The sequence below is a fragment of the Euprymna scolopes genome, chromosome 5 (genome assembly GCF_053919585.1).
Source record: "Euprymna scolopes isolate OS-2025 chromosome 5, ASM5391958v1, whole genome shotgun sequence".
Classification (NCBI taxonomy): Eukaryota; Metazoa; Mollusca; class Cephalopoda; order Sepiida; family Sepiolidae; genus Euprymna; species Euprymna scolopes.
In genome coordinates this window covers 80,337,568-80,358,077 of record NC_136486.1, presented here as the reverse complement: position 1 = coordinate 80,358,077, position 20,510 = coordinate 80,337,568, and the positions used below count along the sequence as shown (strand labels likewise).

At 38.0% G+C, this 20,510-nt stretch overlaps 2 protein-coding genes across 4 annotated transcripts in view; one reads left to right on the top strand and one right to left on the bottom strand.

Moving 5' to 3' along the window:
- LOC145276878 (protein canopy homolog 2-like) overlaps positions 1-20,510 on the top strand; it is a 318,296-nt gene that overhangs the window by 68,082 nt on the left and 229,704 nt on the right. The window lies entirely within an intron of this gene.
- LOC145276877 (uncharacterized) overlaps positions 1-20,510 on the bottom strand; it is a 244,398-nt gene that overhangs the window by 135,545 nt on the left and 88,343 nt on the right. The window contains exons 3-4 of the mRNA XM_080128295.1: positions 2,419-2,605; positions 1,828-1,917 (exon numbers count right to left, since the gene is read on the bottom strand). Of these exons, the coding sequence (XP_079984421.1) occupies positions 1,828-1,917; positions 2,419-2,605 (277 nt within the window). The remainder of the gene's footprint in view (positions 1-1,827; positions 1,918-2,418; positions 2,606-20,510) is intronic.

Here is a 20,510-nt window from a genome sequence, read left to right as displayed (position 1 = left end):
TCACAAGATTTTGGTCAACAACCATTATAGAATCAGTTTCAAATGTGAATTTTGTTTCAAAAATGCCTTTAGAGGATCCTAGTGTTGTTGTACAAGTTTCATCAAATTGTCCTAATTTTATTAGACTTTCATGCAACAAAAGTTTTTCTGAATAAGTGTTACTTTGCTGTATTTTTAAGCCTTAAGGTTGCCATTTACATGATTTTTCTTTTTATGACTTATTGCATCGTTGTCCCTAATTCCTGTTCATAATTGCAATATATGCATTTTAATTTGGTTTACTACCTTTTGCTGTATTAAATCAATGAACATTTCTAATAACATTTGCTTTATCTATTAGCCATTTTAAAATGTAAACTTGATGCAAAATATCTTTTGTTAATCGGGGTTAAATTAATTTATCTTTGGCAGTAATGTCTTCTTGGCGTAAAAAATAAAATTTGCACTCTCTACTGGTATTTTTTTAATCTGTAAATGTTCATAGATGTCTTATTTTAATGCTAAGAATTTGGTTCATTCAGGAATCACCAATCATTCTATTTTTCAAAATTATTTCTTTGATTTCACTAAAATAAGTTTTCATTACAGTTGGGTAATAAAAGCTTCCTCATAGCATTGCACACCCACAGTAGTCAAAACTAGGCTGATGATTTCTTCCTGTTTTCTTGGTACATGGCTGTCTTGTAACTACTTTTTGGTTTTGGCATGTACTCAAATTCTATCCAAATTTTTGCTATCCCAGGTTCTTCCATATTCAACAATAATGTTATAATGTTCAAAGTATATGATTCACTTAGCAGACACATTAATGGAGTATCGATGTATTGTATACAGACTACTTATAGGCGATAAAGCCTGGCAATGGTTTTGTACAACAAAAACAATGTTTTACTTATATCACTAGCTCTATTTTTAAATGTTTTTTATTTTCTAAATTTTATTGAATTGTTTTATGCCAATGTCCTAAAAGAACTTTTCAAACGCATCTTTATAGTTGTTATTTCACGCGATTTCGGCCAACTATTCCTCTAGTCTTCATAAGGTGGTTAATCACGACGGGATAGGAATGCTGAGTCTCTTAACTGTATCCTCAGTAATTACTGCCTTCCATAGTTGTTGTTGTCTCATCACATTTTGGCCAACTAAGCCACTGGCTAACTTTGGGTAAAATTGAAACCGCTATCTACAAAGAACACTATCTACAGACAACGCTCATCTGGAACAGTAATAACTAAAGATAACAGTCCATAAATAAATAAACAAATTACTCATCTCAAAAAATTCCAATAATTAAATAATATTCCATTCAGTACAGACCCAACAATGGAAGATCAGATAACAAAAAACTTGGATTTATAAGGCCAAAAAGTCCACCCTACAGGGCCCGTGGCGCAATGGATAGAGACGTTGAATCTCTACAGTTCCAGGTGAGTGTTCTCTGTAGATAGCAGTTTCAATTTTACCCAAAGTCGGCCAGAGGATTAGTTGGTCAAAACATGGTGAGATGACAACAACTATGGAAGGCAGTAATTACTGAGGATGCAGTTAAGAGACCCAGCATTCCTATTCTGTCACAGTTAACTACCTGATGAAAGCCAAAGGAATAGTTGGCTGAAATGTTGTGAAACAGCAATAAAGATGAGGATAACCGTCCGCAAATAAATATACTCATCTCAAAGAATTCCAATAATCAAATAATATACCATTCAGACATTAGTAACAAAATTTTTAATACTAAACTGTTGATTTATGTTTTAATATATAAAGTAATAAATAAATTTTTTAAAATAATTTTTTATTGGAATTAAATTTCAAGATAATTCTTACACCTTCAGCATTAAGGAACGCACAGTAGGATTCGGCTTCACCATAACTCTCGAGGTAGGGTATTCCAAGGCATTCTAATAAGCAGCAACACTGAAAAAAATATTGAAATACATTTTTATAAAATTAGCAAGACAAACATAAAATTATGTTTAATTCAGACATTTTACAATTAAATAATACAAAACTTGTTTCTTTTTTCCACAAAAATCTAAACTGAAAAAATACTAAACTGCTTATGTAGCTGTTAGGTGACATAATATTTTAGTTCATATCATTTTATCACTCCTCAATAACTGTATCAAAATTTTCAGATGAAATCTATGATCCCATCGTATAAATTGTATATTTATTCTTTCCCGTTTAATTTAGTGTTAATAAAACTGATTAATTTGCTCCATGCTTGATTACTAATGAATGTGACATGTGGAATTTTTAACTGACTTATTAAAAGCTTAAATTTTTTATTGAAAATCATGCTAAATAGCTATCATGATTTTCAATAAAGTTCTGGCGACTTATGCCTTGTTAGTCATCTCACATCCGAGAATAGTCTTTTAATAGAAACACACGAATAAATCAATAAGTACTTACTTCTTTCAAGAAAGCATTTAAGCGAGTACGTGAATGACGCTTCTTCCAAGCACCAATGTTATTCTTTTGAGCATCATTGAGTCGTTTCTGTATTGTTTCCATCTTCATTTGAGGTGGACAACCATCGATAATAAATATGAGGCGGATACCAAGTTGCAGTAAATGATTCACTCGGAAAAAAAGGTTCCTAAAAATGAAAAAAAAATAAAAGAAGATTTATAAAAGCCATTATAGTTTTTCTTCTCAGTGAAGACAAAGTAAAAGGGAAAATTGATTCAATTTTATATTTCGATGATGAATTTAATAAAGGAGATTCTGAAAGAAAAACTACAAACAAAATTAAAAGCAGACACTTTTCAACTACTTTGCATGGAATTTTTTTAAAAAAGTTGATTAATAGCAAGAACATACATCAGCCATGTATATACATATTCCCAACTAATTTTTTAATTTCAATATTGACTTTTATTGAGCGCTTCATGTGTAATAATCAGTTCTAAGTGACAGTATTATGGAGGTTAAAGGTTCAATCCTTAGTGCAGGCGATACTAAGAAAATACAATTATGAATTTCTTCGGACTTCTACCCGGTCATGGCAAAAAGAATGAGAAGAAGCTTCCACAGTGTATTAAATCAAGAGATCTGTTCAAAGTTCCTGAGTTTGGCAGAAAGCTTCCCAAGTTAGACAGGATACATATGAAGAAGGTTGGAATGTAAGAATAATATTCAAGATGAAAAAGGGAGTTAAAATAATCCAAATTATCAATCCTCATCTAAAAAAAAAAATGAAGCATAGATTTTATCAAAACATGAAAAATGTAAGAACCATGCTATCCTCCTCTTAACAACTGTCGACCCCAATGCTGTTTACCGTGGTTTTCTATTGATCTTCATCTCTTCTTCTGACCGTGTCATCAAAGTGATTGACTGAGACAAAAGCACTGGTTTACATGTATATGAAAAAAATGAAACAACATAAACTGAGGAAAGAAAACACAACTCTAATACATTGTGAATAAATCAGTTGTGCCGTGTGTGTGTGTGAGTATGTGTGAGATAAATGAGACTCAAACTTTGTTAAGGTATTTTTGTTGGTCAGTTGTTCATCTCCTCTGCTGAAACTATTTGATATGCTCTAAACCGCAACTGGTGCCAACTGAAAACCAGGGTTGCGGAGTCAGAGTCGGAAGGAGTCAGAGGTTTTAGCTGGAGTTGGAATCGGAGTTCTAAAAGTACTAAGAGTCGGAGTCAGAATTTTTTTTATCCGACTCCGACACCTTAAGTCCAATCAATTTATTTTTTTACATGGTTTTCCTGTTTGGTTTTACCAGTTTTTTGTTTTATTACATTTTTACCCTAAACAAGGCATATTGCAACTTTGATGTACTGGGCTACTATAAGGGACCTAAGTTGCAGGGGTACTATGTAGAGAGTTTAGCAGCAAGGTGTCTGTTCACATTATGCCTGAACTTCTGCATGTCAGTACAGTTGGGGAAGCAGGAATCCGGAAGGGGAGTCCAAAGTCTAGCAGTTCTGAGGAAGAAACTATTAGACTAGAAGGCTTTCTTACATCTTTTTTTTTTTACACGGGGGTCACCACTTATCAAGGCCCGGAAGCCACTCAAGGATAACGGTTATTGCAAGTACAGTATGTTAGTGTGGAGATTTAATGAAGTGTCTACTTAAGGGGGCAGGTCATCAGGAATTTGTTTACGTTGGACTTGAAGACATCCAGGTTGTAGTCAGGTGGGAAGCAGGCAGACAGAACAGAGTTCCACAGGCGTGCAGTTCTAAGACAGAAACTTTGTTCATGGAATTTATGTTTTGATTTAGGCACAGATAAAGAGTGGATTCAGCTAGACGGGTGTTTTTCGTAAAAAATTGGCGAGGGGGGACCAGAGATTGGAATTCAGATAAGCACCTGCCATGGAAATAACGATAAAACAAAGATAGACTCGCAACGTCTCTTCTGTGGGAGAGAGGTTGCAGGAAAGAGAAAAGGTCATCCCCCACTAAGCCACGAAGTCTATTTCGTACTCTGTCAAGGCAGGATAGGCTGTTTTTAGCAGCTCCTGCCCAGATATGGCAGTAGTATTCCATCCTTGGACGTACTTGGCTTTTATATAGATAGAGAATTGCATGAGTAGTGAGATATCTTCTGGAGCGGAAGAAGGATCCCACCATCTTCCCAGCGACCTTGGCAACAGACAATGTACATGTTCCATTTCAGATCAGGAGTAATGGTCAAGCCCAGAAGCTTGTCAAAACAAGACAAGAGCCATCCATTTCAATTGATGCCAGATGAGGATCAGAGCGTTGATGATGTAAAGATAGGAGTTTTGTTTTAGATGCATTAAAGGTAACTAGCCACGTCTTCCCCCACTGAACCACGCGCTCGAGAGTCACGTCTTCTCCCACTGAACCACGCGCTCGAGATCAGAGGAGAGAGAATCAGAGAGAGCTTTGTCATTTACAGCCTTTGATGTGTTGCTGTAGATGGTCGTGTCATCAGCATAGATGTCAACGAATGATTTAAGCATGTGTTTAGGGAGATCATTGATGTAGATCAGAATGGACACTTGGGGGATTCCAGCATTAATACTCCAGGCCTCTGATTTTTGTCCATCGACAAAATTTTTGTCCATGAGCCTATCGGAGAGAAATAATTTAATGATTGAGAAAACATTTCCAGTTATACCATAGCTGGAAATCTTGTGAAGTAGGCCCTTATGCCATACCTTGTCGAAGGCCTTTGATATGTCAAGAGCAATTGCCCTAGAAAGGAAGCCTTGTCAAGAGATTCACTAACCGTTAGCACATCTGTGGTAGATCTTGCAGAATGGAAACCATATTGTGTGTCACTAAGGTTATTTCTGCTAAGGTGGTTGACTATTTCTCTATTTAATATGGATTCCAGCAACTTACTCATAACACACAGGAGACATTGGTCTGTACTGAGAGGGAGATGACTTATCACTTGAATTCTTAAATACAGGGCATACTGATGAGGTTTTCCAGGGTGTTGGAAAGCACTTCTCCTTAAGGCAACACTTAAACAGTTTCGTAAGTATGGGAGCAAGTTCTGGTTGAAGCTTTTTTAACACTATAATCGGGATGCCGTCAGGGCCAGTTGCTTTACTGGAATCAAGGTTCTTGATTAGCTTGGCGACCTCATGCACAGATATTTGTATGTTACCTAGCGTGTTCTGTGTTTTAGGAGGAAATATGGGGAGTTGATGGCCTTCGTCACATAGGGTAGAATTAGCTGCAAAGTTCTTTGCAAATAGTTTGGCCTTGTCTGACGCTGACGAGATGACCTCTGGTCCATTGATAATGGTTGGGATAGAGCACACACTTCTGTTCAGGATCCTATTTGTTATTTGCCAAAACTGGTGGGAACCAAGCCGCTGATCAGTTACTTTGGATTTAACAGACTGGGCATGTAGCTCTTTTGCATTTTTTATTACTCTTTTACAGTGGTTGCTGGCGTTTCTGAAAGCAGCTTTAGTCTCAGTGCATCTATTACGTTGGTAGTTATGGAAAAAGTGATTTCTGTGCGCGATAGCAGCAGCACATTCTGGAGAGAACCATGGTTGGCTGTTAGGTTTTTGTTGGAATTTTTTAGATGGTATGAATCGGTCTATGCCTACAATTAACCATTCAGTCAGGTCTGATACTATAGAGCACATCCTTTTTAAACATGCAGAGGTAGATCAGATATGAATGTACGGAAACTATCCCAGTCAGCCATGAAGCTCGTTTTGTAGTTTCCAGCTTCACGTGCACACGAGATTATGCGAGAACGCACGTAATAAAATGCTGGCCGCCATCTTTGTTTTTCCTTTTCTCTGCCTGAACTTACTCGTTGAGCACCCACGGTAAGACTTGTTTTTTCTTAGATTCTAACCACAGAGTAGAAGGCTTTCTTACATCTAGGGATCTCTACGGTGTAGGGGTCGGACTTCCCTGCTTGTTGGGTTTATTGGGGATATTCTCGTCGAGGAGGTACAAGGGCTTGTAGTTCGTCAGAGTGTCCACCATTAAAATACTTGTAAAACAGACAGAGGAATGCAACATTTCGTCGATGGGTCAGGGGCTGAAGATTAGATGAATGTTCAGGACCTATCAGGTTGGCAACTCTCTTTTGAACCCTGTTCAAAAGCAAGAGACTAGTAGCAGGTGTACCAGCCCAAATGTGACAGCAGTACTCTATACATGGGCGAATGGTGGCTTTGTAGAGGTACAGGATACTTTCAGGCGTAAGTAACTTTCGAGCATGGTAGAAAGAGCCCACCTGCTTTGCAGCAGCCTTGACAATGATCTCAATGTATCTATTCCAACTCATGCTCCCTGTGAACGTTAAGCCGAGGAGTTTGAAAGAAGTACTTTCAGGTAATGTATCTTTAGTCATAGCTATTGGTGGTTTGTAAGGTTTCATGTAATTATTAAAGGAAACGAGCTTTGTCTTGCCAGCGTTGAACGTTACCATCCATTTCTGACCCCATTCCACTACAGACTGCAGGTCTTTTTCTAGGGTTTCTGCCATTGCCTTAGATATGTGCTCATTAGTTTTCCCCACATGCCTGCTATAGAGCACGGTGTCGTTGGCAAATATACCCATCTCAGAGACAATTTTATCAGGTAAGTCATTTATGAATATCAGAAATAATAAAGGACTAAGGATCGATCTCTGAGGTATACTCACTATTATATCATATTGTTTGGACGTACGCCCATCGAGGACAACCTGGATTCTACTTTCATTTAAGAAGGATTTAATCATGTTAAGTATTCGTCCAGTAATAATATAAAATTTTATCTTCATGAGAAGACTATCAAAAAGAAGACTGTCAAAAGCTTTAGATATATCTAGGGCCACTACCCTTCCTTCCTCTGCCTTATTCATTGCTTGGTATATACGTTCAGAGATTACAGTTACAATATCTGAAGTAGAATGGGCTTGTCTAAATCCATATTGATGGTCAGACAGAAATTTAGCAGCTGTAAGGTGGTAGACTAGAGCTTGATTAATTATAGACTCAAATATTTTGGTGAAAGGAGGGAAGAGGCTAATTGGATTTAATGAGTCAGTTCCTTTGCCAGAGCTTTTGTAAACTGGTACCATAGAAACAGTTTTCCAGTGGTCAGGAAAGCAAGATTCGTTAAGAGTTTAGAGAGATCTGGAGCAACCTCAGCAGAGCATTTTTTTAATAGCACAGCCGAGATGAGATCGGGTCCACATGCTTTTGAGGTGTCTAGGTTTTTTATGATATATACTTGAGAAGGAGTGATTTTCAGATTATCTTGTGTAGTTTCTGTCCGCCGAAGAAAATCAGGGAGGGAATGGTTTGCTGGGTCCAACGTAGAGTTTGAATCAAACTGATAGACAAGCATGTTAGCTTTCTCAGATGCTGTGCAAACAACCTTATGATTATTTACTACACTATTATAGATTTTCCAGAAATCACGAGTTCCTAATTTCTGCACTTCAATGCATTTCCTAGTGGTTTCAGTATATTCATTCTTAACTGTCGCTACTTCTTTCTTACAATTACTTCTAGCTTCTATAAAGTTTTGTCTGTTTGTACAGGACTTATGCTGGATAAATCTACTGTATGCATGTTGCCTCTGAGCAAGTAGAAGTAAACCATTGGGGAGAGTGGGGTTTGCTATAGAACTTCCATGTGGGCACATGTGCTTCAATTGCTACTTTGAACCATTCAGTAGTCTCATTTACGCACTGTTCTGCATGAAGAGAAAAGATATTTCCCCATGGGGCGTCTCTGATGTGATCTCTAATGGCATCCAAGTCAGCTTTATCGCAGTACTTTGGCGTTTGGAGCAATGGCTCTTCAATTGTGGGTCAACAGTTTAGAGTGATGTCTATCATTATCACAGCATGATCAGTATTCCCGAGTGGGCAATGAGTATTTGTTACACAATCCACAGGAACTGTTGTCAGAAATAAATCCAGAAGTGAGGTTTGCTGGTGCTGACAATCTGTGAGACGGGTCAGGAATGTTACTGTCTGTGTCAAGGAATGGGATATATATAGAAAAGTTATGGATGACGCTACAAGCTGTGTCAGTGTAGTTAGAGAAGCCAAGCCAATTTCTGTGGTAGGCGTTAAAGTCACCAAATACATGTATTTGGGCGCTAGTATCAAGGAGAGTGTTACAACTATGCTATCAAAAACATGATTGATTATAGTACAGTCCTGGTTGATGGAGAGCAATAAAGAAAATACAGGTAGCTAAAGTTCTATGTTGTAAATTGAGTTTAAAGCACATGAAGGCCTGATCACCGGATTCTAGTTTAGATTCCCTAGACATGGGGAGGGTGTTATGAATAAAGATTCCAAGTTTGTGCATGTGCCTGTCAGAGTCCTTACAACAAAGTGGAAGATAACCAAACAAGTTAAAGATGTTAGATGGGATGGAGGAGTGTAAGTTAGTTTCACTTAGTGCTAAGATATCCGGGGAGTTTGCTAGGAGGAATGATTTGACATCATCTAAGTTAGCTCTAAGTCCACAGATATTTGTAAATGCAAGCCTCAAGGGAGAAGGCAAATTCTTTGAGTGTGTGTCTGGTTTGAATATTTTTTTGGATTCAGATGTTATTTTATTTTGTAGTTTCAGATCTAGGGTAGGTGCTATGCAAAACGGATGTGCATAGCTACCATCATGCAACACAAATAGACCATCAGCCGGTTCCTCATCTACAGGAATGTGGCCTCAGGAATGCCCACCAGATATGAGTGCAGGGTTCCTTTCCATGTGTGACACTTACGTCACCCGCGTGTCATCTAGTGGTGGATGTTCCCCGATCGTTGGTCCTCGTGTCTTTTGATGAGAATGTCAGCGGCCAGTACCTGAAAGAGACTCGTCGAGCGTTCCTGCAATTATGTCAAACAAATTTAAAAAAAGACAAGTCGATATTTGTTTTTTTTTGTGATTCAAAATTCCTTGTTATTCATAAAAGGTTACAATCGTCGTTTCGTATTTCACTATTAAGTTAGGGACTGGCCGTTTGTTAACTGCAAAGTTCTTTCGTTTTCGATAAAAACTAAATGGCTACGTCGGCAGGGTCAATCGATGAGGTCTGCTTTTTCGCTCGTTCGAGCCCAGGGGAGCAGAATGTCTCTCGGTGTCTGTCGGTCTCTGTCTGTCTTGCACTCAAAACTCTCTGCTTATATTGTGGGGGTGGGAGCTATATCTTCTTTTTCCCTCATTCGGCCCTTTAGCCAATCAGGATGCCGGAACCGCTGTCACTCAAATCTTCACCAGGCTGCCTATGCCCAAAAAAGGGGCTGTTTCTTCTTCTTCTGTTGGCAATCGAGTAGAATATCTCAGCCGCGTGTGCCTAATAGAATTTGATGGGCCATTAAAACCAGAATGGTCTCGTTCAATTAACTTTGAGGGATCATAAAAATGAACCAAATCCAATTCCACAAAGGCCACGCGTCTTTTCAATAGAGGCCACTTACTCACCAGGGAGCAGTCAACAATGGTCGCTTTGTAAATTGGAATTTCATTTGTATCCTTCCTTTCACTCACGTATCGGGCTGTCATGGTCAATTAGCGTTTACAGCTTTCTTGGCCAAAAGAAGTATCCTTCGCACATACCATTCTGGCCCTTATCTCCTTTTTTTTCCTTTTTATTTTTTCTCTTCTGTTTACAACTATTTTTTTTTCTATGCCTGTCGTTCGCCCCACCACTACCTCTTTTCTCGATCGCCTCTTACCTCTCTCGGTGTCTATCCGTTGGGTGCATTTAGCTTGCAGTTTACTGCACCGTCGAGCCTGTCTCATGCGCGACATTGCACTACAAACATCCCGATATTATACAACTGATCTCTAAGCGCTACCAAAGAGTTAGGGCTCCAGTACTGTCAGTCGAAAACAGCAACTAACAACTGTCAAACCAGTACCCTCAAACCTGTCCGACAGGAATGACCCAGTCCAATTATGTTAGCATATATGGTAAATAAGCACCCCCAAGATGTCCAGCTATAGGGGAAGGGAATGAGACAAATGTGAGGGACGGCATTCATTGCCCTAGTCAGGACACAAGGCTAAACACTGGACCTCTCTAATGAGTCCCTGCGGTTGCATCTCTGCTCCTGGCAAAGAAGAAGTATGGAAGCCGGGCGATATTGACTCTTTAAGAAGTTTAGGTTTGCAAACCGGTGATTTGATCAAGTCCCTGGCTCTAAGGAGGTTGTCATCAAGGACTGAGGAGGCTTCCCTCCTCTGTTTCGTGCCAAGTCGTATGAGGTCAGTGGCACAGGTTTACAAATCAGTGTTTTCCTTCTAGATGGATGACCTGACCAAATCTATGAGTCCATCAGCAACAAAAAGGTTTTCCTCGCACCTGGTTTCAAAGCCAGGTATTTCTATGCTCCTGAAGTGATAGTTTGGATTAATAGAGTTAGTATCGAAGAATTAGTATCTGCTTTGAAGTTACATTCCTCAGAATAAGATTAAAATTGGAAGATGTGGTTACGTTTTGAAAAGAGGTATCTACGAGTATGATTATGATATGAGGAGGTATCTATGAGTATGATTTAATGTTAATATCTACTAGGGTTAAGAAAAGATCAAATATGGTTTGTGGATTAGTGACTAATTGGAAATTATAGTATAAGGGTTAGGGTGCATTTCGAAATGTGCATTAAGTGTTAGCTTTCATGTAAAGATAATCACCAGTACTTTATCCCATCTAAGTGAAAGAAAGATATAGTTGCTAGTTAATATAGATCACTTATAATCTGGGCACAAACTGATTAATAGGTATCTATATTTATAGATTATTCTATAGAGTATAAATATAGGTTAAGCTAATGCATGCCTTAGCAATAGAAAGCTATAGATGTTTAGCATTTATCGATTTTTAAAGGATAAGCCTACTAAAGTTTAGGACCAAAAGCTAAACTCCCTTCCCAAGGTATGTGCAAAGTATGTGATTTTATATCAGCTTGGAGAGAAGAACAATTGGTTTTTTGTCCAGTTGGAACAGGAGAGATGATATACTTACAAGAATACATCATTAATATACAATATAGATATACAAGGATTTGGGGAGGATTTAGGAGTATAAGGATTTTTAATGTTTGTCATGCAAAACAGACATGCAGGTGTCTTGGAAGTAAAGTATTATCCCTTTAAGGCAGACATTTAGAAATAACATTTGTGCCAGTTATTTTAGTAACATGCATCAGTAACAATATACATGTGGCCTGTATAGGTCTTATATTTAAAAATTACACTTAGTCATAGAATGATAAATTATGATTTCCAAAAAGAGGGAAGCAATATGAGTGAATAAGCAATAACTTAATTGCTTCCTAAGAAGTGGTTTGCACGATTTAGCAGTTTTTGTATGGTTTGCCTTTATTTTGGAGATATATTTTGTACTGTACTGTAATGCTTCTACTTCATCAAGATATTTCGATCTATCGAGTCATTGCAAATCCTGTCTGGACAATTGTTTTCATTTTGGTTGTAATATCACACAGGATCAATGAAAATTCTGTCTTTGAGTAGGATCACTGTAGATTTCATTGGATAACAATCAGATTGTAATCTGATAGTTATCCAGTTTCTGGATATACTAGAATTTGGTAATTGGATTAGTCCAGGATTGATCTGGAATTACGGGCATAAATCAATAAGAAGCAACCTATGGAACTATAATCCTTTATAGCTTTTCCTTCCTTTTTTTTACATAGGAGTCACCACTTATCAAGGCCTGGAGGCTACTCGAGAATAAGGGTTAATGAGTGTACAGAAGTCAATGGGATAATATCATAGTAATCGTTAGTAGTGGAAATTTGTTAAATTGGATTACTTAAGTGGAAATTTGTTAAATTGGATTACTTAAGTGGAAATTTGTTAAATTGGATTACTTAAGGGGAACAGTTCATCAAGAATTTGTTTACGTTGGACTTTAATATGACCAAATTGTAGTCAGCTGGAAAGCAGGCAAACGGAACAGAGTTCCACAGGCATGCAGTTTTAAGAAAGAAGCTTTGTTCATGGAATCTATGTTTAGGTTTAGGCACAGATAAAGGGTGAGGGAAATTATTGATAGTGGTTTCAGTTAGATGAGTGTTTTTCGTGACAGTTTGGCGAGAGGGGACCATAGATTAAAGCCCAGATGAGCCTCTGCCATGAAAATAGTGATAAAGCAGAGACAGGCTTGCAGTGTCTCTTCTTTTGGAAAGAGGTTGCAGGGAAGATAAAAGGTCATCCCCCCACTAGGCTACAAAGTCTACTTTGAACTCTGTCAAGGCAGGATAAAGTCTTTCTAGCAGCTCTTGCTCAGATGTGGCAACAGTACTCTATCTTTGGATGCACCTGGCTCTTATATATCAGGAGTTATATACGTACCATTTTTCCAGCGACTTTGGCAACGGATTTGATATACGTGCTCCATCTCAGATCAGGAATAAAGGTCAAGCCCAGAAGCTTGTCAAAATATGGAGCCTCCCCAAGACGAGAGCCATTCATTTCAATTGATGCCAGATAGGGGATCAGAGTGTTGATGATGTAAAGATAGAAGCTTGGTTTTAGAAGCATTAAAATTAACCAGCCACTTCTTTCCCCATTGCACCACATGCTCCAGATCAGAGGAGAGAGAATCAGAGAGAACTTAGAGATTTATGGCTGGAGATTTTGTGAAGTAGGCCTTTATGCCATGCCCTATAAAAGCTATTTTCTATGTCAAGAGGAATTGCCCTAGTGTAACGTAATCCCCCCATTGAGGAGCTTAGAACTACGCTGAAGTAGCTTTTTATTCCCGGGTGATGCCAGATAACCCAAGGATTTAAGATAGAGAAGATAAATATATATATTTTATTTCATGTCAAAATAAATATTGTTTGAAAACCAGAGAAATATATTTTTACGGCTAAAAGATGACAACAGGAAATTTCACTTAGAACCTTGTCTTGCCTGAGGGTCGGATGTCAGAATTGACACCTGGCCTTGGAAATTCATGAGAATGAGTAATTTAGATTTCAGGATGGGAATTGTACCCATGCAAAACCCGAAAGCTTTAGATTTTGTGGCGAAATCTTATTGGCTGGGGAGAATTTCCACCCCATCCACATACCTTACTATATATACGACTGTCGTGCGAAAATTAGAGAGATAGTTGAGTTGCAGAGTAGAGTTGAGAATTGAAGCAGATTGCTTGTTGAATTCGGGGAGAACAGGTTGTATAAACCCGCCGTTCCCTGGAGAGGGGACCCCTCCCCACCTCATCCATCCGTCTGTCGTTGTCTGTGAAGAGATTTGAGACTTTGAAAAGAACTTACAAAATCTGAATGAGAATTGTAAAAACACTTTTGTACATAATTTTATGAAAATTAAGCTTCTGTAGATAGACTACAATTGTTTGTCTTCCTTCCTGCCTGCAGCTTCGATATTTGCTTTCAGATTTCATGTAACAACCTCAGAGAAGTCTAGACGACACGAGCCAAGAATTCACATAGACAAGAGTCCTTAACCACCTTCTCGAGTGAGGCGTTACACTAGAAAAGAAGACTCTATCAAGAGGTTCGCTAATCCTATGAGATAACCGTAAGCACATCTGCTGTAGATCTAGCAGAATGGAAACCATATTGCATGTTACTAAAAAGGTTATTTTTGCTGAGGTGGTTTATTACTTCTCCATTTAACATGGATTCTAGCAACTTACTCATGGCGCATAGGAGACTTATTGGTCTGTAGTGAGAGGAAGATGCCCGATCACCTGAATTCTTAAATACAGAGCATACTGATTCTCCTTAAGACAACGCTTAAACAGCCTTGTAAATAGGGGAACTTGTTCTGGTTGAAGCTTTTTCAGCACTATAATTGGAATGCCATCAGGGCTAGTTGCAACATCACACACAGATATTTGTATGTCACATGGTGTGTTTTCTGATACAAGAGGAAATACTGGGGATTGATGACCTTGGCCACATAGGGTATAATTAGTTGCAAAGTTCTTGGCAAAGAGTTTGGCTTTGTCTGATGCTAACGCGATAACCTCAGATCCATTGATGATGGTTGGGATTGAGCATATGCTTCTGTTCAGAATCATGTTTACTATTTGCCAAAAGTGGTGGGAACCAAGCTGCTTCTCAACTACTTTGGACTTAACGAACTGAGCATACAACTCTCTCGCATTCTTTATCACTCTTTTACAGTGGTTGCTGACAGTCCTAGAATCGGCTGCAGTCTCAGTACAGCTTCCTGCTTTTCTTTGATCCTCTTTCCATAAAAGCAATACTTTCTTTAAAAAATTTCTTCTCTGTATATGTGTTTTTACTCCCCTTTTCTGATGAGAAGCCTTTGGCTTTGAAATGCCATGGCCTAAAGAGGTTTCCCTATCCCGAAATATTGTAGTCCCTTTTGAACTGATAGCATAATAAAATTTAATTGTAAATTTTTTATTCTTTTGTTATCTTAACTTAGTCTATAAAATTAGTTCGTATTTTTAAATGTATTTATAATGTATTGGCATTTCAGCTCGGTGTTGCCTGCGTGTTTGGATGTGTGTGTGTTGAACAAAAAAAAAAAGTGGTAGTAGGAAGGCAGGCTCGAACCCATACCCCGAAGGAGGAAAAGAATGGGGAAAAAACCTGACATCTTTGCTGTTACAACCACCACCAAACTGGAAGTGCCATAGGTTTTAATTAAAGCTAGACAATCGAAAGGAGAGAATGACTTTCGAAAATATCGACAAAAAAAGCGACCCCACCCTTTGTAGAAAAGTGCCCAGTTGAAGGTGAAGATATTAATGGTTTTTGCCAATTTTTCGATATTTGTCGTCTGAAAGGTCGAACTTCAAAACGATACTGATCTTGGTAAAATCTGTCGCCTCTGTCGAAAGTTTTAGGCAAACATGCAAATATACATAAATACATACATTTATATATTGGTAACTAAAAATTTTCGACCCAAACCGATTAAAAAGCTTGCCCTATCTCTGAATACCCTTTATGTCAAATTTCAAATGTTTAGACCAGAAATTGTCTGAGTAACTTGGTAGAGATCGCAGAGGTCAAATTTTTTTTAACTTTAACCCCTATTATGACCCCTTAACATTTATTGTTTTGGGCTCAAATCAAGTTATTAAGTTAGATTCATGTCCAAGGAACCGATATCTAAAGTTTCAAGTGTTTAGACACAAAATTGTCGGAGGAGTTTGGTAGAGTTCTCAAAGGTCAAAGCGTTGAACTTTGACCACTTACCAGTTAAATTTATGGCCGAAAATGGATGACAAAGATTTTCCCAAATCTCAGTACCCTGTATATCAAATTTCAAGTCTGTAGACTGAAAATTGACAGAGTCATCGCGTAGGAAAATGTAGACACACAGACACATTCACTTTTATAGATATATATTTTTAACCACATTTCCAAACTCCCATTCTTATCTGAATTGATTTTAACTGGCGACTCTACTCCCCATGTTATACAATAAAATATGATAATCAAATTTTGCAAGGGGGACTTGCATTAAAAAAAGCTTTAAATCTATTTAAAATTTTAACCATCCCTTAATCTGCCTTTTAAAATAGATATTACTAAAAAAATTAATTCATTTTAAGTGTATTATTTCATTCCATTTCTATATTCTGTGCTATGTACATGCTTGAAATTCTAATTAATGAGTTTGTTTTAAATTAATACAGAAATCGAAAATTATACCGTTTCAATTAAATAAAAGAAGGAAGTATTAAAATCAAATCAAACATTTGGCTCTTAAGGCAGATAATCCATCCCTCCCTCTTCCTGCTCTCAAATAAACGCTAATCTTTGCACCTCAATTCATTCCATGTGGAGACACTGGTCTTTTAGCTAGACCAACACGAGTCTCTCGAAGAACACAAAGTGCATCTATCCGTGTGGTGTGTAACCTCTTTATGTAGATCTAGTCCCACCATTTCTTTTGTTTTCTTTGCTTTATATTTTCTTACATATTCAAGTAATTATTAATAATATCCTATTCATTTATTTTAAAACAAATTAGTTGCTAGAGCAGATTGATTCTCTCACAGTACTTGAAAGATATAATTTCTTGTAAATGTAAGAGGGGAATCTATCTCTAATCCTACATTTATGTAGAATTAGAGAAAAACTTTAAAGTAAGTTACTCAATATCTTTATTCATGTGGGGGCATGAAAATACTTGGTGTAAAACCAGGCGCATGGTTACCCCTCTCAGTGTGATGGCTTGTCAGATCATCCATCTAAGAGGGAAAAAAACTGATAATAAAACTGGTGGAGGGAGGTCTCTTCAGACATGGTCGATCACCTTCTTGGAGCTGGTGACTCAAACAAATTCCTGATTTGACAACCTAACTTGCTTAAGGAGTAGACAGGCTCTGTCTATCGCCAGCTTTCACACTTTTTCTTTGTCTATTAGCCAGACCATTTCCAATTGACAGTACAGGAGCCCTAACTCTTTGGTAATGCTTAGACCGACTGCTCTGTCATTGGTTGTATAATATCAGGATAGTTGTAGTGCCATGTCACGCATAGAAAGAGACCCTGCTGCTATATCTGGTGGGCATTCACAATACCACAACTTCTAGACAGAACTCAGCTAATTAGCCAATGTGTGTATGCTTGGTGTCAAAACTGGTCCACTTTGCTAAACACTCTTCTTCTAACCTGACATTAAACAAAAACGTAATGAAATGACAACCCAAAAAAATATCACAATAAAACCAGACAATCACCCAAACAAAACCAATTCGCCTCCGCCCTTGAGACTCGCTTTCACAAAGATCCCTGGGCTTAGAGGTAATATACATGATATAGAGTCTTACTTTTTAGTAAACTCCTTCGATATCTTAGCATTAAGTGAAACAAACTTATACTCTTCAATCCCCTCTAACTACTTTAACATGACAGGATACCTCCCTCTTTGTTGTAAGGACTCAGATAGATATATGCACGGGCTTGGAGTCTATATCCGTAGCACCTTCCCTTAAACTAGAGAAAATCTTGAATTGGATGACCAGGCTTTTATGTGCTTTAGTCTAACATTTCATCACTGTGTTAGTTACTTATATTTTCTCTGCTGTTTTTCCTCGAGTCAGGATTGTACTCTAATCAGTCATGTCACTGATAGTATAGATGCAGCACTTTTCTTGAATAGTAACGCCAAAATACATGTGTTTAGTGACTTTAATGTCCACCATAAAAATTGGCTTGGTTTCTCAGGTTACACAGATGCAGCTGGACGCTCCACTAATAGCTTCTCTATAGCCCATTCCCTCACACAGACAGTAATGTTTCCAACTCGGCTAGCAGATCGTGAATCTCAGCAGGCTTCACTTCTAGACCTATTCCTCACCACAATACCTGAGGATTGTGTGACTAATGCCCACAGTTTACTTGGAGACCCAGACCACCTAATGGTATTAGTTGACATCATATTGAAATCCCAACCTCAAGGTGAGGAACCATTGCTCAAAACAACAAGGTACTCCAACAAGGCTTACTGGGAAGCCATTAGAGAACACATCCGAGATGCCCCATGGACCGATATCTTCTCTCTTCCTGCTGAACAGTATGCCGGTTTGTACATCATAAGTAGAAATAGGCAAAAATTCATAAATGCTAGAAATCATTGTAAGGAAGAAATAGCGACAGCCAGAAGAAAGCATACTGAAATAATCAGGGAATGCATAGAATTGCAAAAGATAAGAACTCTGAAGAACTCTCTGAAAAATTTATAATAGTGTAGTAAATAAAGGGCAATCAGTAATTCATTCACTGAGCAACAACCAGAAGGTTGCATGCACGGCAACGAAGAAGGTGGAACTGCTTGCCTGGCGATTCATCTCCAACTCCATCTTAGAGCCAACAAACAACTCCCTCCCAAATTTATCTATGCAGACTGAAGCCACATTAGATGATGTAAAAATCACCCATTCTTATGTCCGCAATATCATAAAAAACTTAGACACCTCAAAGGCCTGATCTCATCCCTGCTATACTAATTAAGAAATGTTAACCTGAACAAGCCCCTATACTTTCCAAGCTCTACAATAAATGCCTTGCTGAATCTTGCTTCCATAATAGATGGAAGATGGCCTTTATAGTACCAGTGTACAGAAATTCTGGTGAAAGAACAGACCTTCTCAATTATCGCCCCATTAGTCTCTTCCCCCTCTTCACTAAAATTTTTGAGACCTTAATTAATCAAGCGCTAGTTCACCACCTCACAAAAGCAAATCTTCTCTCTGACAATCAGGCAACGTCATTCTACTGCAGACATTCATCTCTGAACGCATTTACCATGTACTGGATAAGGCGGGCGAAGCCATAGCTGTACCTCTTGAAATATCCAAGGCCTTTGTCAAAGTCTGGCACAAAGGGCTGCTAATGAAAATTAAATCGTACATTATAACTGGATGTATACTAAATATAATTAGATCCATCTTAGACAATAGAAGCATACAGGTTGTCATTGACGGACGTACATCCAAGTAGCATAACATTAATACATGAGTGCTTCAGGGGTCAATCTTTGGACCATTATTATTCCTGATATTCATAAACAACCTCCCTGATAATATTGCGTCCGAGATGAGTATATTTGTTGATGATACAACGCTCTATAACATGCATGAGGGAAGAACAGATGTACATAAATCTAAGACAATGGCAGAATCGTTAGAAAATAACCTTCATACCATTATGGAGTGGGGCCGCAAATAGATAGTAACATTTAATGCTAGTAAAACTAAGCTGCTCTCCTTTAACAATTACAAGACGCCTCTCCAACCGCCTATATCGATGACAAATAACACCCTACCTAAGAATTCTATCTTCAAACTCCTCGGTCTAACATTTACAGGCAATTTAAACTGGAACAAATACATAGAGGACATTGCAAAGACTGCTTTAAAGAAAGTGGGTTCTCTCTATCGAGCTAGAGGATTATTCACATCTGAGAGTATCCTGTATCTCTACAAGGCCACCATTCGCTCATGCATGGAATATTGTTGTCCCACTTTATCAACTAAGCTCTAGCCCTTGTCCTATCGCCACAATGTTGCATCTCTGAATCTGTTTTACAAATATTTTAATGGAATGTGTTCTGATGAACTCGTTGCACCTGTACCCCCTTGCCATAGATATCTCCGACAAGCCAGCTTAACAATAAGATCTCATTCCTTCACTGTTTAGATCCCTAGATGCCAGAAAGCTTTCTATTCTGTTTCTTCCCTCGAACTTTGGGATTCCCTTTCTGCTACCTGCTTCCCTGGTCGTACTGATATGCAGAAGTTAAAATGCTACAGAAACCAACATCTTGTTAATCTTTCCTAGACATCGTCCCAAATAGTCTTTTATGCCCAAGTGGTGATATGCCTCCTTGTTAAGAGTTGACGTGAGTAAAAAAAGAACATAAAGCTGATATAGCGTGTATGTGAGTATATTTATCATACGAATGTTAAACGTCAAAAATGATGTACGTGAAAAGTAATTATAAAATGTTTGCTGATATATGGATCTGCAGAATAGATTTCCACGTCGGAGTCAGAGATATCAAAAGAGTCGGAGTTGGAGTCGGCATTCTAGGAATTCTAGGAGTCAGACTTTTACCACCCGACTCCGCAACCCTGCTGAAAACTGTCATAAACTAATTCAAAACTTTTAAATATCTTCAGGATTGGAAATCCTATGTCTGGATCTTTTGTCTTACTCGGTCACTCCCAGCATACTACCCATCCTATTTCCAATATTTATCCGCCTTTGTGTGCCTGAGTGAATTATTTTTAACCATTGCCACGACATTTTTTTTTACTTTTGACAACTTTTCCATTTTTTTTAATGAATGGCTTTCTAACATTCTCTAGGAAGAGGATGAAGTCTATAGTATGACACACCTCCAATGATCAACTTGTCATTTATTACATAAATTACAAAACAAAACATACAATCAGATACATAAATTATACACAATTGACAAATTCATATTACATAAGTTACAAAACAGCAGAGATATAACAGTCAACCAAAAACAAGAATAAAGCAAAAAACAAAAGAAAAACTGACTGGGTGATCTCCAAACTGGAATGAT